The sequence below is a fragment of the Lycorma delicatula genome, chromosome 8, assembly GCF_047948215.1.
Source record: "Lycorma delicatula isolate Av1 chromosome 8, ASM4794821v1, whole genome shotgun sequence".
Taxonomy (NCBI): Eukaryota; Metazoa; Arthropoda; class Insecta; order Hemiptera; family Fulgoridae; genus Lycorma; species Lycorma delicatula.
Window position 1 is genome coordinate 141,663,342 of NC_134462.1, and position 13,507 is coordinate 141,676,848.

Below are 13,507 nucleotides of genomic sequence, written 5' to 3' on the forward strand. Positions count from 1 at the left end.
AGATGCGTAAAACGATTAAAAAATAAAAGAAAAGAAAAGAAAAATAAGTCGGCCGCGGCCGTTAACCGAAGTTATTTTCCGGATCGACGATCTGAGACTGAACAGAATTAACTATACTGTAACTACTGACAAATGAACTTACAGCCGGTTGTGAGACGGTATACGGTAATTTCAAATTATAAAAAACGATAACGTATAATTTTCTTAATGGAGCGAAGAAATTAAATTTTAATTTCAAATTATTATTTGAAATTATTTCAAATATTTAAATACAAAGGAAAAAATCTCTTCAAATATATAGAAATAAAAACGAATTGTAAAACGAATAAAAAATTTGGATAAGGTAAGTAAATATTTAAGTTTTTGTAATCAAATTTTACGAAGTTTAATACTTAAACATAGCAACGAGTTTATTTATTTATCTAACCGCGACCGGTAAGCGTATCAACTTATTTATATAACTCAAGTATACTACGATATATTTTTTTACAGCGATAAGATATTTTAAGTAACGTCGATTGTACTCAGGTTTCAATGGGACGTCGCGTGGTGCTGTCGGTTTTGCAGCCGGTTGGCTTTATAGCTGCACTGTCATCAGGGGTAATTATAAACGTTTAATAAATTAACTATCGATATATAATAAATGTATTTAAATTAATATTATAATAATATCGCGTAATACTTACCTAGGTTTAATGAAACGAATCGTTTAGTTTTTATTTTGATAAAAAGTAAGTTCTTTTTTATCGGATAATAAATAATAGAAAAAAATAAAATTTTATCTATTAAAACGCAGTAAGTGTTAATTTTTTTAACTTAACAATTAAAAACCTGAAATTTTCTAAATATTTCTCTTTATTTATGAAACGTTCTAATTAAATAAAGAAATTAAATTATATCTGAAACGCTTTAATACTTTACGTTAAATATTAAAATATTTTACTCTATAATAATCGTAGATATAGACATTTTTTAAGAAAAAACTATCATATTACATCAAATTAATTTAAAAAATATATATCCTTTTTTTCTTAGAAATATTACGTCGTAATATTAAATTCTAATTCTAATTTTATTATTTATATTTCAATCTTTATATTAAAATCTATTTTATAATTAATTAAAAATATTTTACTTTTTATATTAAGAACGATTATATATAGATTGTTCTTTAGTAATTTATCCTATTCGAAAATTTGAAAAAAAAAGAAGAAATTTATTTTGTGTAAAACACTGAATATATGTTCTATATAGAAAGATTACAATTATTACTTTTAGTCGGATAAAAAAAACATATTTTATTATTTTATAATTCTTTTAATTTTAATTGTTTATCGTAACAGGTACAAGGCTTGATATGGGCGTTGTGTTATCTAGCTGCGTTATTGACTCATTACTGTGTACTTCAAGCCGGTGACACAACACCTCTTACATTCAGCGACTATTTGGCCGCTTATTTGCAAGGCAAATAATTTATTAACTTTTCTTTATATAAAAATACTTATTTCTATTCTTAGATATTACTTACATATTTTACGTGAGAAATGAAGCGGATAAATAAAGGAGGAAGAAATTAATAATAAAGGAGGTATTTTAATAGAGATGAAGGAAACTGAAATTGTAAAATAAATTTTAAAATGTACGAAATAAATTTACTATTTTCCTCTCAAGAATTCAGTTGTTGAAGAAAAATGAGGACTTTAATTAATAAATTACCCGATAAGAAAACTTAATAATACGTACTGAAAATAGCTAGCTGTTCTCTGAACGTATTTTTTTTATATCTCTGAGATGAATAATTTGTCGATCTTATTAATCATTTAACTAAATTAAAATGGCTGTTGGAAGGAATAACTTGAAAAATTATTTTTTAATTTTGAGTCGTTTTAAATTAATAATTTCTGCCACGAAACATGGCTAGAAATCGTTAATAAGTTAACAAAAAGTTTTGCTTATTTTGCTAATAATCGTAAAAATTGATGTCGGTTAAAAAATATATTATACTTTTTTCTTTTTCCTATACGATAGGAAAATTTTTCTTTTCTCTGTTATAGGACAAAGAAAACTCACGACCTTAATTAAGATTTAATAATACCCTAGATACCACTTCATTCCTCACTTCATTCCTCATGATTGGAATTTTTTTTGTATGCATTGTTTGTAAATGCCTACGCTCGAAGACCATTCAATAATTAAAGAACAAACTACTCGGGAGGTTTTTTCTATTTAGCCTCCAGAACCAACGTAAGGTTCTTCAGAAGATGAATGGAGGATGATATGTATTGATTGTAAATAAATTGTAGTCTTGTACAGTCTCAGGTAGACCGCTCCTAAGATGTTCGGTTAATTGAAACCCGACCGCTAAAGGACACCTGTATCCACAATCTAGTATTCAAATCCGTTTAAAAGTAACTGCCTTTACGATATTTTCAACCTTAGAATTCTCGAATTCGAAATTCAGCTAATTTTCGATGACGAGTTCACCGCTAAACAAACCTGGTGGGTTACTGCTCGGGAGGTAAAGTTATTTATTTAATCGATGCGATATTTTTTTCACTTTTCAAAATAATCTTCAGCAGAATTGATACGCTTGGTAGCCGCTTGGCAGGCTGTTCTCGAGGTGCTTAAAGTGGAGTTGCTTTCCGACTCGTTGGAAGGTGACTTTGGTGAGGGTCCTCTTAAAATCAGGAAAGGATCCGAATGACGTCAGCAATTATCGACCGATCAGTCTCTTGCCGGTAATCGGCAAGTTGTTTGAAAGGCTGGTTTTACAACGGCTCTGGGAAAGCATCAATATGAACTCGTTTATAAACCGAGGCCAGTATGGCTTCATGAAAGGGGTTGGCACCGAGGATTGCATCTTAAATACTCTTGCCGAGGTGGAAAGCGCCGACTGTAAATATGATTTGGCAATTTTTATTGACGTAGACGCAGCATTTCCTTCCTTGTGTTGGAGTTCAGTCCTATACGAGTCGGAACGCCGCAACGTTCCCGTAGCCCTGGAGGCCATTTGGTTAGCTGGCATTTCTCCCGCCACCACCCCATTCGGTCGCCCTAGAGCATAGACCAAATGTACTGTGCCAATAAACGGCTACTGAGCCTCGAAACAGATTTGCGACCTCGTTATCCTAATTGCTCCTAATGAGCTCCTATCTTGCGTGAGCGGTTAAGCTGGGCGCCGTACAGCACCCGCCTATGTGTCCCTACCGCTCACTTGTCACATTAAAACTAAATCGGGGAGGCGCACCCCTTGTTACAATTAAAACAATAAAAGTTACAAAATAAAAGACGGCAATTTAAGCCGCCACGCCTCGGTCGCTGTTTGCCAGCTAGTGTCTGTCCACCATTTAAGCGCTTGGAGCTTTATTGGCTGATGGCAGCCATTATTTCCAGGAAGGTTTTCACCGACACGCCACAGGAATCAATTATTCCCCATTAAAATTAACTTATACTACCGATGACGGTTGAACATCGCAACCTCATCGAGGAACTCCCACACGGTCCGACAATGCGGCTCACGCCACATTGACTCGCCGTTTATGAGCGGCCAGTTTTCCCCCTGACCTCTAAGTTCCAGGGTGGCCCGGTCTCTGGCCCCCCCAAGAGCAGGGCAGTCGAACATTAGGTGTTCGTTCGACTGGACCTCCCCACAGACGCACAACTCATCAGCCGCTAGGCGAAACCTGAACAGATATTGCATCAAATTCACGTGGTTGGTGAGCACTTGGGCACCCGCCGCCCTTAAAAATGAACTTGAGACATACCATCCCCCCAGATCCTGTATAAATCTATACAGAGATCTTCCCTTAGACGTGGTGTGCCATTCATGCTGCCATGCCTCCATCGCGAGGCCCCAAAGCCTCTTCCGCAGGCGGGAAATGGGCAACTGTTCGAAATTTAGACCCGGTGCATTGTGATCACCGTTCCGTTCCGGTTCTAGCCCGGCCCGAAACCGTATCCCAAATACCTCGGTTTCCCGACCTCTTCGCAACTTCCACATGGCTGTTCGAACTTTCACCACTAAATCGATTGGGAGAGCCTTTCCCAATACGGTAGTAGCCTCGTAGGAGGTTGTTTTAAAAACACCAGTGCATACAATTAAGGCTCTGCGCTGGGCACTCCTTAAATTTAGAAGCAGTGCTCTATTTCTATCCAACCTATGCGCCCAAACTGGCGTCGCGTATGCAATCATAGACTCGAAGACACCTCGGTACACTAAGTACATTTGGCGACCAGAAAGCCCGTAGTCTTTCCGAGCAATCCTTCTAAGTTTGTGCATCACAGAGACGGCGTCCGCCGCAACTTGTCTAATGTGTTTGCTAAAAAGCAATTTATCATCAAACAAAACACCTAGGTACTTATGAACCCTTACTTGGCTGATTACACAGCCTTTATACTTAATGTGGGGGTTTCGACTGCATGATAATTTGTCTGCGCCCTTTAGAAGCATAAACTTCGTCTTGGGCACAGAAATCTTTAAATTTTGCATGTCCATCCAGCCTTCGGCGGTTGACAAAGCCGCCTGCGCTCTACTTTCCAGCTGTGGTCGTGAATTTCCACGAACTAAAAGGAGACAGTCATCGGCGAAAGCCTGGGCCGTGACTCCTTCTGGGAATGTCAACCCCAGAAATCCATCGAACACCAGGTTCCACAGCAGGGGACCGAGAACGGAACCCTGCGGACTTCCCCTGGTGACGGATTTTTCCACAACTAGGTGCGCATCTTTAAACAGGGCCGTACGGTTAGACAAATAGTCTCGTACCACGGCCTGTATGGCTTCGGGAACATCGCGGCGTTCCAAAGCATAGAGGACAGAACTCCAACACAAAGAAGGAAATGCTGCCTCTATATCAATAAAAATAGCCAAAACATATTTGCAGTCGGCGCTTTCCACCTCGGTAAGAGCATTTAAGATGCAATCCTCGGTGCCAACCCCTTTCATGAAGCCATATTGGCCTCGATTTAGAATACAGCTCATATCGATGCCTTCCTCGAGCCGTTCCACAACCAGCCTTTCCAGCAACTTGCCGAGAACCGGCAAGAGGCTGATGGGTCGATAACTGCCGACCTCACCAGGATCCTTTCCAGGTTTCAGGATCACCCTTACCAAAGCCACCTTCCAGCAAGCCGGAAAGCAGCCCCAGTTTAGGCATCCCGTGAACAGTCTGCCCAGTGGCTCTCTTATGACAGGCAATAAATGATGGAAAATATCCGGGTCAAGTTGGTCAATCCCCGGTGCCTTCCCTAGTGCCATTCGAGAAACCACTCGGTCTATATCTTCAGGTTCCACGGTCCGAACGCCAGGGAATGGTGTTTCACCCGCCCTAACGCCGATTTCCGCTTCCCCCTCCGGAGCATCTGGAAACAGAGTATCCAGGAACGCCCGGTAAGTCGCCACAGATGTTAATGTGTGGTCACGACCACCTAACCCGCACCGGACACTGGACAACACGTGCAATGGCTTCGGTCGGTAACAAGTCTTCGCGAGCTGCCAGGGATCGCGCTGCAATTCCCGCATGAAGTCTTTCCAAAACTTGAGTTTGGCTTCCTTGATGGCGTGAACATATTCGTTACGGGCGCGCCGGAAGGCCCGCAGACGCTCAGCGCGCACGTCGTTGACAGTGATCCCCGTTAGGGGGCAACGCTGGTATCTTGCCCGAGCGGACCTCACTCTTGCGCGCAGCACACTAAGGTCAGAGGACCACCATTTCTTACCGGGCCTCCGTCTGCCTTCCACAGACGACCCCCCGGAAAATGGGGTCATGACGGCTCCAGGCACGCTCAGATCAGCGGACTGGCTGCTTGTGACGGGTCCGTCCATTGGCCTAGGCCGCCGTAGGACCACGTCGCAACCAGTCTTGATGGCCCGGCCGATTATCTCCGCCATCAATTCCACCTCCTCTCTCGACTCCATGCTCCACCGCAACCCCTGCAATGCAGCATCGCACACCCGCCAAAGCCTGTGTCGATCCAGGCCCCTTAGGTTGTAGCGACCTGAATTTGGTGCCCTTGGACCGCCTCCGTAAGCGATTTCATAGGTTATAAGCCTATGGTCGCTCTCACTGGCCTCGGGCCAGACAGTCCAACTACCTATCCTTCGAAGCAGACCACCCGTCACCAAGGTGACGTCTATATAACTTTCTCACAGTTCGCTAGAGAAAGTTGGTGGCTGCTCCGCATCATTAATCAGGTAGAGGTTCCTGGCTTCTGCGAACTGTTCGAGACCAGCGCCTCTGGGGTCTGTGAGTGGTGAACCCCAGGCGGTAGATTTGGCGTTAGCATCCAGGGCAACCAGCACTCTGGTGCCCGGGAGACTGTCCAGAATCCCGCCCAACTTCGCCAGCAAGTCATCGATACTCCATCCAAGCTGGAAGTATCTCGACACGAGTACAACATCGAGCGTACCTCTCGTGATCCGCACGACGGTGAATTGCTCATCTGACCACTGGGGCATCCAGAACACACCCAAATCGTCAGAGCCAACCACAATCGCAGAGAGCGGCCGTCCCCCACGAGAATGAATAACTTTCACCCCGTGGAAGCCGACCACCCTATCCGCGACTGCGTACGGCTCCTGGACCAAGAGGACCTCGAGGTTGTACTCCTCAAGGAGCCTCATGGCCTCGCACGTGGCTGCCCGGGAATGATGCAGATTAATCTGCCCCAGGCGTATGCGTTCAAAGTGGAAGATGTCCCCAAGGGCTTCTGACCGTTCAAGCGTCGCCATAAGCTGTGTTGTTAACAGCTCGAGCCCGTGCTATATCGTACGCCTTACACAGCCGACCCCCTACCCTGTGTCCGGCATTACTGCCTTTCACCTGGCAGCAGGCGGCGCACTTGGGTGGCGACGACTTGGCAGGGCAGTTGGTTGCCCTGTGCCCCGGAGCGGCACAGTGGCCACACATCTCCTTTTGCGCTCGGCAACGGAGAGCGGTGTGCCCAAATCCCTGACACTTAAAGCATCGGGCTACCTGAACATGGTCGACAACTCTACAGGCCGTCCACCCAAAAAACAATCTTCCACTGGCCACTAAAACCTGCCGGATCTTTGGGGAGGTCTCGAGTACCCAGTGACTCTTCAGGGATTTCTTTCTCCCCACTGCTGAATGACGTCAGCAATTATCGACCGATCAGTCTCTTGCCGGTAATCGGCAAGTTGTTTGAAAGGCTGGTTTTACAACGGCTCTGGGAAAGCATCAATATGAACTCGTTTATAAACCGAGGCCAGTATGGCTTCATGAAAGGGGTTGGCACCGAGGATTGCATCTTAAATACTCTTGCCGAGGTGGAAAGCGCCGACTGTAAATATGATTTGGCAAATTTTATTGACGTAGACGCAGCATTTCCTTCCTTGTGTTGGAGTTCAGTCCTATACGAGTCGGAACGCCGCAACGTTCCCGTAGCCCTGGAGGCCATAGTACGTGACTACTTATCTGATCGCACGGCTCTGCTTAAGGATGCGCACCTAGTTGCGGAAAAGTCCGTTACCAGGGGAAGCCCGCAGGGCTCCGTTCTCGGTCCCTTGCTGTGGAACCTGGTATTCGACGGATTTTTGGGACTGACATTCCCGGAAGGGGTTACGGCCCAGGCTTTCGCCGATGACTGTCTCCTGATAGTTTGAGATAACTCACGACCTCAGCTAGAAACCAGGCGCCAGCGGTCTTGTCAATCGCAGAGGGCTGGATGGAGATTCAAAATTTAGAGATTTCTCTACCCAAGACCAAGTTTATGGTTCTCAAGAGTGCAGAAAAATTATCATACAGTCGTAACCGCAGTATTAAGTATAAAGGCTGTGTGATCAGCCGAGTTAGGGTTCATAAGTACCTAGATGGTTTGTTGCTGTTTAGCAACCACATTAGGCAAGTAGCGGCGGACGCCGTCTCTGTGATGCAAAAGCTTAGGAAGATTGCTCGGAAGGATTACGGGCTGTCGGGCCGTCATTTGTACGTAGTGTATCGAGGTGTCTTCGAAAGTATGGCCTCTTATGCTGCGTCCGTTTGGGCGCATACGTTGGACAGAAGTAGAGCACTTATTTTAGAATTTAAGGAGTGCCCACCGCAGAGCGTTAATAGTATGCACTGGTGTTTTTAAACAACCTCCTACGAGGCTACCACCGTATTGGGAAAGGCTCTCGCAATCGATTTAGTGGTGAAAGTTCGGGCGGCCATGTGGAAGTTTCGAAGAGGCAGGGAGGCGGAGTTATTTGGGATGCGGTTTCGAGCCGGGCCTGTACCGGAGCGGAACGATGATTACAATGCACCGGTTCTAAATTTCGTTCAGTTCTCCACCTCCCGCCTGAGGAGGAGGCTTTACAGCCTCGCGACGGATGCATGCCAGCAAGAATGGCACACCACGATTAAGGAAAGGTCCTTGTATAGATTTATACAGGACTTCTGGGGATGGTATGCCTCTCCTTCGTTTTTAAGGGCAACGGGTGCCAGGTGCTTTCCAACCACGCGAACTTGAACCGATATTTGTTTCGGTTCCGCGTGGCAGCTGATGAGCTGTGCGTCTGCGGAGAGGTCCAGTCGAACGAACATATGATGTTCGACTGCCCAGCTCTTGGGGCGGCCAGAACTCAGGCCACCCTGGAACTTAGAGGTTAAGGGGAAAATTGGCCAGTCATAAGCGGTGAATTAGTGTGACGTGAACCTTATTTTCGGACCGTGTGGGTGTTCCTTGATGCCGTTGCTTTGTTCAATCGGCATCAGTAGTTTATTTAAGGGAAAGACTCCTACCTCGCTGCTGTGGGAAGCTACCCGAGAGTTATGGCTGGCCATCAGCCAATTAAAGTTCCAAGGGTTTTAATATTGGTGGACGAGTAGTTGCTGGCATTCAGCGACCTAGGCGTGGCAGCGAATTGCTGTCGCGACGTGATAAATTTAATTTATTGAATGTCATATATATATTTTAATAATTAACGAGATGCGCCTACCCATTTTAGAATATATGAGATGTGAGCGGTGGGACACGAAGCAAGTGTGTGGCACCGTGCTTAGTTTAGCAATTAGGTTAGCTCTAGGAGCTATTTAGGACACCGGTCGCTAAACTGATTCGGGGATCAGTAGCCGTTTGTGGCACGGACATTTGGTGTTATGCTTTAGGGCGACCGAATGAGTTGGTGGCGGGAGAAATGCTATCCCAATCACTCTTTTAGCATCTTGTTCATTTCTGCTGCAAAGAAATCTTTTTTTAGATTTCGGAGCCGATTTAGCAAATTTTCTTTGACGTTTTCATCGCTATTAAACTTCTTACCGCGTAGGGCCTCCTTGAGTGTTCAAGTGCAAATCCGATGCGGCCAAGTCAAGATTGTGTGGATGGTGAGGTAGTATTTCCCGATGCAATTTGTCGAATGTTTCTCGTTCTACCTGAGCCGTGTGAGGTTAGGCGTTATCGTGAAACAGAATGATGCCTTTACGCTGAGATTCAGGGAGTTTTTTTCAACACTGCCGGCTTCAATTTTTCGATAAAAAAGTCACTATAGTAAGCGCCGTTTATTTTTCGATGATCTAGACAATCGACATAAACCGGTCCTTTTGAATCCCAAAGGATTATCATCATGATTTTTCTTACTAATGAACGGATTTGGAAATTTTTCTTGACAGGTGAAAACGTGCTCTTACATGGTCTATCTTTTTGATTCCGTTTCGTAATGGTGAATCCTTCTCTCATAGCAGGTTAGAATATTTTACAAAAAAGCATCGCCTTTCTTCTGATACCTTTATCTCAGCCCTCTGCACGTACGAAGTCTCGTCTCCTTATGGTGATCTGTCGACTCTTGCGCTTTTTTACGGTTCTTGAATTTGTCGGTGATAATGTTACGATCTGCACCGACAACTTGTAATTTTTTGGCTATAATTTCAATTGTAATCCGTCGGTCTTCTTGGATTAGATTGTCTATGCGAGTTTCTTTTGCGGTTCATACAACTTTATCCGTATTATTTGACGGTACGAGATTAAACGTTAACCGGTTTTTCACCTTCGGAAAAAAACAGATCGTTGCACCTCTTTAACTAATTCACAAAATTCAAAAGGATTCGTCATCCTAAAGTGAGATTATCACGTTTTAAACACAACACTTTTACCTAAGCAGTCGATCAGAAGTGATCACGTGATTACGGACTTACTCTTTTGAAAGTATCATAATCCTCTTACTAACTACTTTCCCTCAGAGCTATTTCTGTCATTAATTATTGAATGACCTTCGTATATTTGTTCAAAAATATCATAAATATAGGGAAAATCTGTATACTTGACCGACATTTGAAATCCGAAATTCTGAAATTCAAAATAATTCTGGTATTTTTTTTACAATTTATGCGTAAATGAGAATCTTAAAATAATGTATAGTCATACTACACCGATTTCAGTTTATTTATGTTTTCGTTAATTACAAAACCAGATATAACGAAAAGGTTTATCTGAAATCCATATATTAAATTTCAAGAAAATAAAAACATAAAAAATAAAATTTGAGTGCAAAAAGTGCTAATTTTATAAATAATAAAAAATGATATCGATGTAGAAAATATGTCTTTATTCGGTAAGTATGAGATAAAAAAATGTAAAAATTAAAACAAAAAATATTTTCCAAACGGTGTCATTGGCGCTTAGTAATTAATTTTACATAGGAGATAAGGCAGTATCAACCGAGTTTACAATATCAGTATATAAAAAAGATAAATCATAAGAGGATTTACATTTAATGAGATAATTCTAAGTAGGGATGAGGTAATGCGCTGAACGGAAAATCTTTTGAAAAAAATAATTTATTATTTAAAATTTATTAAAAAGAAAAAAACAAAAACAATTTATTGTGAAATCTTTTTAGTCTTATAATTGGTAGGCCTGTATTTTAATAAGAATTTCCAAAGATCACAGTTATTTTGTTTTACGCGTTATAATTCGATTATCACGAGTATTATTTTTTGTAACGTTTCTGTGAACTGTAGATCTCGTTAATTTTGCACTACTCATATCAAAAATTTGAATTTTGCAACGAAATACAATCAATTAAGTGAAAATTAGAATTAAATATAAAACAGATCGGTTGAAGAAATGCTAAAAATAATTTTATTCGACTAGGAATATCGTAAGCTTATTTTCCCGCGATTTCGCCGTCGGTGAACGGCGATAGACGTGATTTACGTAATAAATATATTTACGTATGTATTTTAACTCGGTATGTAAAATAATCATATAACAACCTTATAACAGCAATACACACAAAAACGCCTCATCCAGTATCGACTCAAAAAACGAGTGGCTAACCTTCGGCTCTTGTTCGTAGAAATTCACAATGATTCTCGAAGAATATAACATCAGAGCGCGTTCTACCGGTGAAAGTAGAAAAGAAACTTCTTATAAACATAGGTTCGAAAACGCTTCTTTAGCGAGTCCCGGCTGGTGAAAGATTTCACCCTGATTTCTGCGACTTCGGTAAAATTAATTCAGACTATCATAAGATCCAAATTAAGGGACAAATTTAGCGGTTTATATGAATTCTTTTTTATCTATATATGCATATTTTTTTTATTTTCCTGTGTACGTTGCAGATTGTTCAACAAGTGAACAATAAGCAACACTCCTCCGCCACGGCCAACGAGATGAGAATGATATGTACGATATAAATGAGGTATAGTCTTGTACAGAGTCAGGTCGACCGTTCCTGAGACGTGTGGTTAATAGAACTTCGACCACCAAAGTACACTGATATCCTCTGTCTAGTATCCAAACCCGAATAAAAGCAAATAACTTTTACTGGAATTTCAATCTCAGAACCTTCGACTTCGAAAATAGACCGTTATACGAAATTAAAAAAAGTTCCAGAATTGTTGTTTTTAATAGTTTTCGAGAAAACTGTGGTGTAAAAGAGGAAAGATCCGAAAACACACTATTTTATCTTTAGCGAAAAATAACTTTTTAAGCGGATAATAACACATAAAAGTTTTAAACCAAAGTTGCAGAGATGTAAAAAATTTTATTCTGAGTAAAACGGTGCAAATAAAGTCTACAGAAATTGGCTACGAACGTAAGAATTTTGAAGTTTATTAAAAACAAAACTTATTAAAATATGACAAATTTTAAATAGGTTATAAATAAAACAAAACGTTCTATATTACAAAAGAAAATAATTAAATATTTTAATGACATTTTTACGTGTTAATTACCCATTAAACAAAGCTATTTTATTTTGTTAACAAGTAATAGTATGTTTTTCGACCCCAATCTTTTCTTTTAGTCCGTATTTCTCAAAAACTACTAAAAATACGGTTCGGCGACATATTCTTTTTAAATTGTCAGATTTTATATAAAAACCCCGTGTAATTTATCCCTTAATTTGGGTTCCAAGAATTGCAATCCGGTTTGATTTTACCGAAGGCGTAGAAACGAGGGTGAAATTTTTCTTCAGCCGACACTCGCTGACAAACCTATGCGTATATGTACTTTCTTCTTATTTTTACTCGTAGAACATGTCCTGAAATTTTGTTACATTCTTCGTGTATACGTTTAAACAACTGAAAAACGTGGTTTTAGTCGTAAGTGATGAGCACACAAATGCAAAAAGATCGAGTAAGAGTAGGATCTCGCTTCGCTCCGTCAACAAATCATTAATTAACATCTAAAGCGTCAACAAATCATTAAAATTATGTTTAAATAAAAGTCGACACAGATATAATACACGTTTCTAACCGTATCTCCGATACATTTTAGATATGTTTTTTTTAGATTATTAAGATAAAATACTATGTAACATAAGACACACGCACACACAAAGATAATGTAAAATCCTATCATAACGTGATATACATTTAATCACCGTCAGTATAAACTAATAATACTTTAAAGTAATTCAATATATTAATATATTTGTACATATATGGAAATATGCAACGAAGATAAATTAACATCTTATTCTAAGTATTATCCATAAGTCAGAGAAAGAAAAAGAGAGATTTGAACGATAAGAGAGATAAATGCATATACTAACCAAGATAGGGACCAGACTATTATGTAGATCGATATAACACTTTACGTTATAAATATAAGATTACCAGAAAAAACTTATATTATTTATAACTCCCATACTCTTATTAATTTTACCAAACAACTAGCCGGTCAGAGCTCGCTTTGCTCGCCCTTCCTGGCTCCCTGCTAGACAGGACCCTCTGCGTTCATTAAACTCGTGCTTGCCAGAATAATATCGATAAAGAAACATTAAGGTCTGTTCAATCTATAAAAACTATCGGCGTATTGAAATCTTTCAGACCGACAGTTTGGTCAGAACAGGACCCGAAACTTCGAGTGAACCGACGAATACGGATTTCAAACCGGTCGGACTCCATCTTGAAAATGTTAGTTATAACCGGTTACCCGTCCTTCGTACGGATAAAAATGTATTTAGCCCGGTTCTTAGCGTTACCCGACAAACACCGCTAAGAGGTAATCGTACTTCCATTGTTATTTTTTTTGTTTTTTAGTCGAGTAACCGAAGGGAGGGGCAGCC

The 13,507-nt window shown here is 40.9% G+C and overlaps 1 protein-coding gene across 2 annotated transcripts in view; it reads left to right on the forward strand.

The window, feature by feature from the left end:
* The first annotated feature begins 484 nt into the window (after positions 1-484).
* LOC142328925 (uncharacterized) overlaps positions 485-13,507 on the forward strand; it is a 55,788-nt gene continuing 42,765 nt past the window's right edge. For both annotated transcript variants that reach the window (XM_075373092.1, XM_075373093.1), the window contains exons 1-2: positions 485-600; positions 1,344-1,464. In XM_075373092.1, coding sequence (XP_075229207.1) covers positions 535-600; positions 1,344-1,464 — 187 coding nt within the window. In that variant the 5' untranslated portion in view covers positions 485-534. The remainder of the gene's footprint in view (positions 601-1,343; positions 1,465-13,507) is intronic.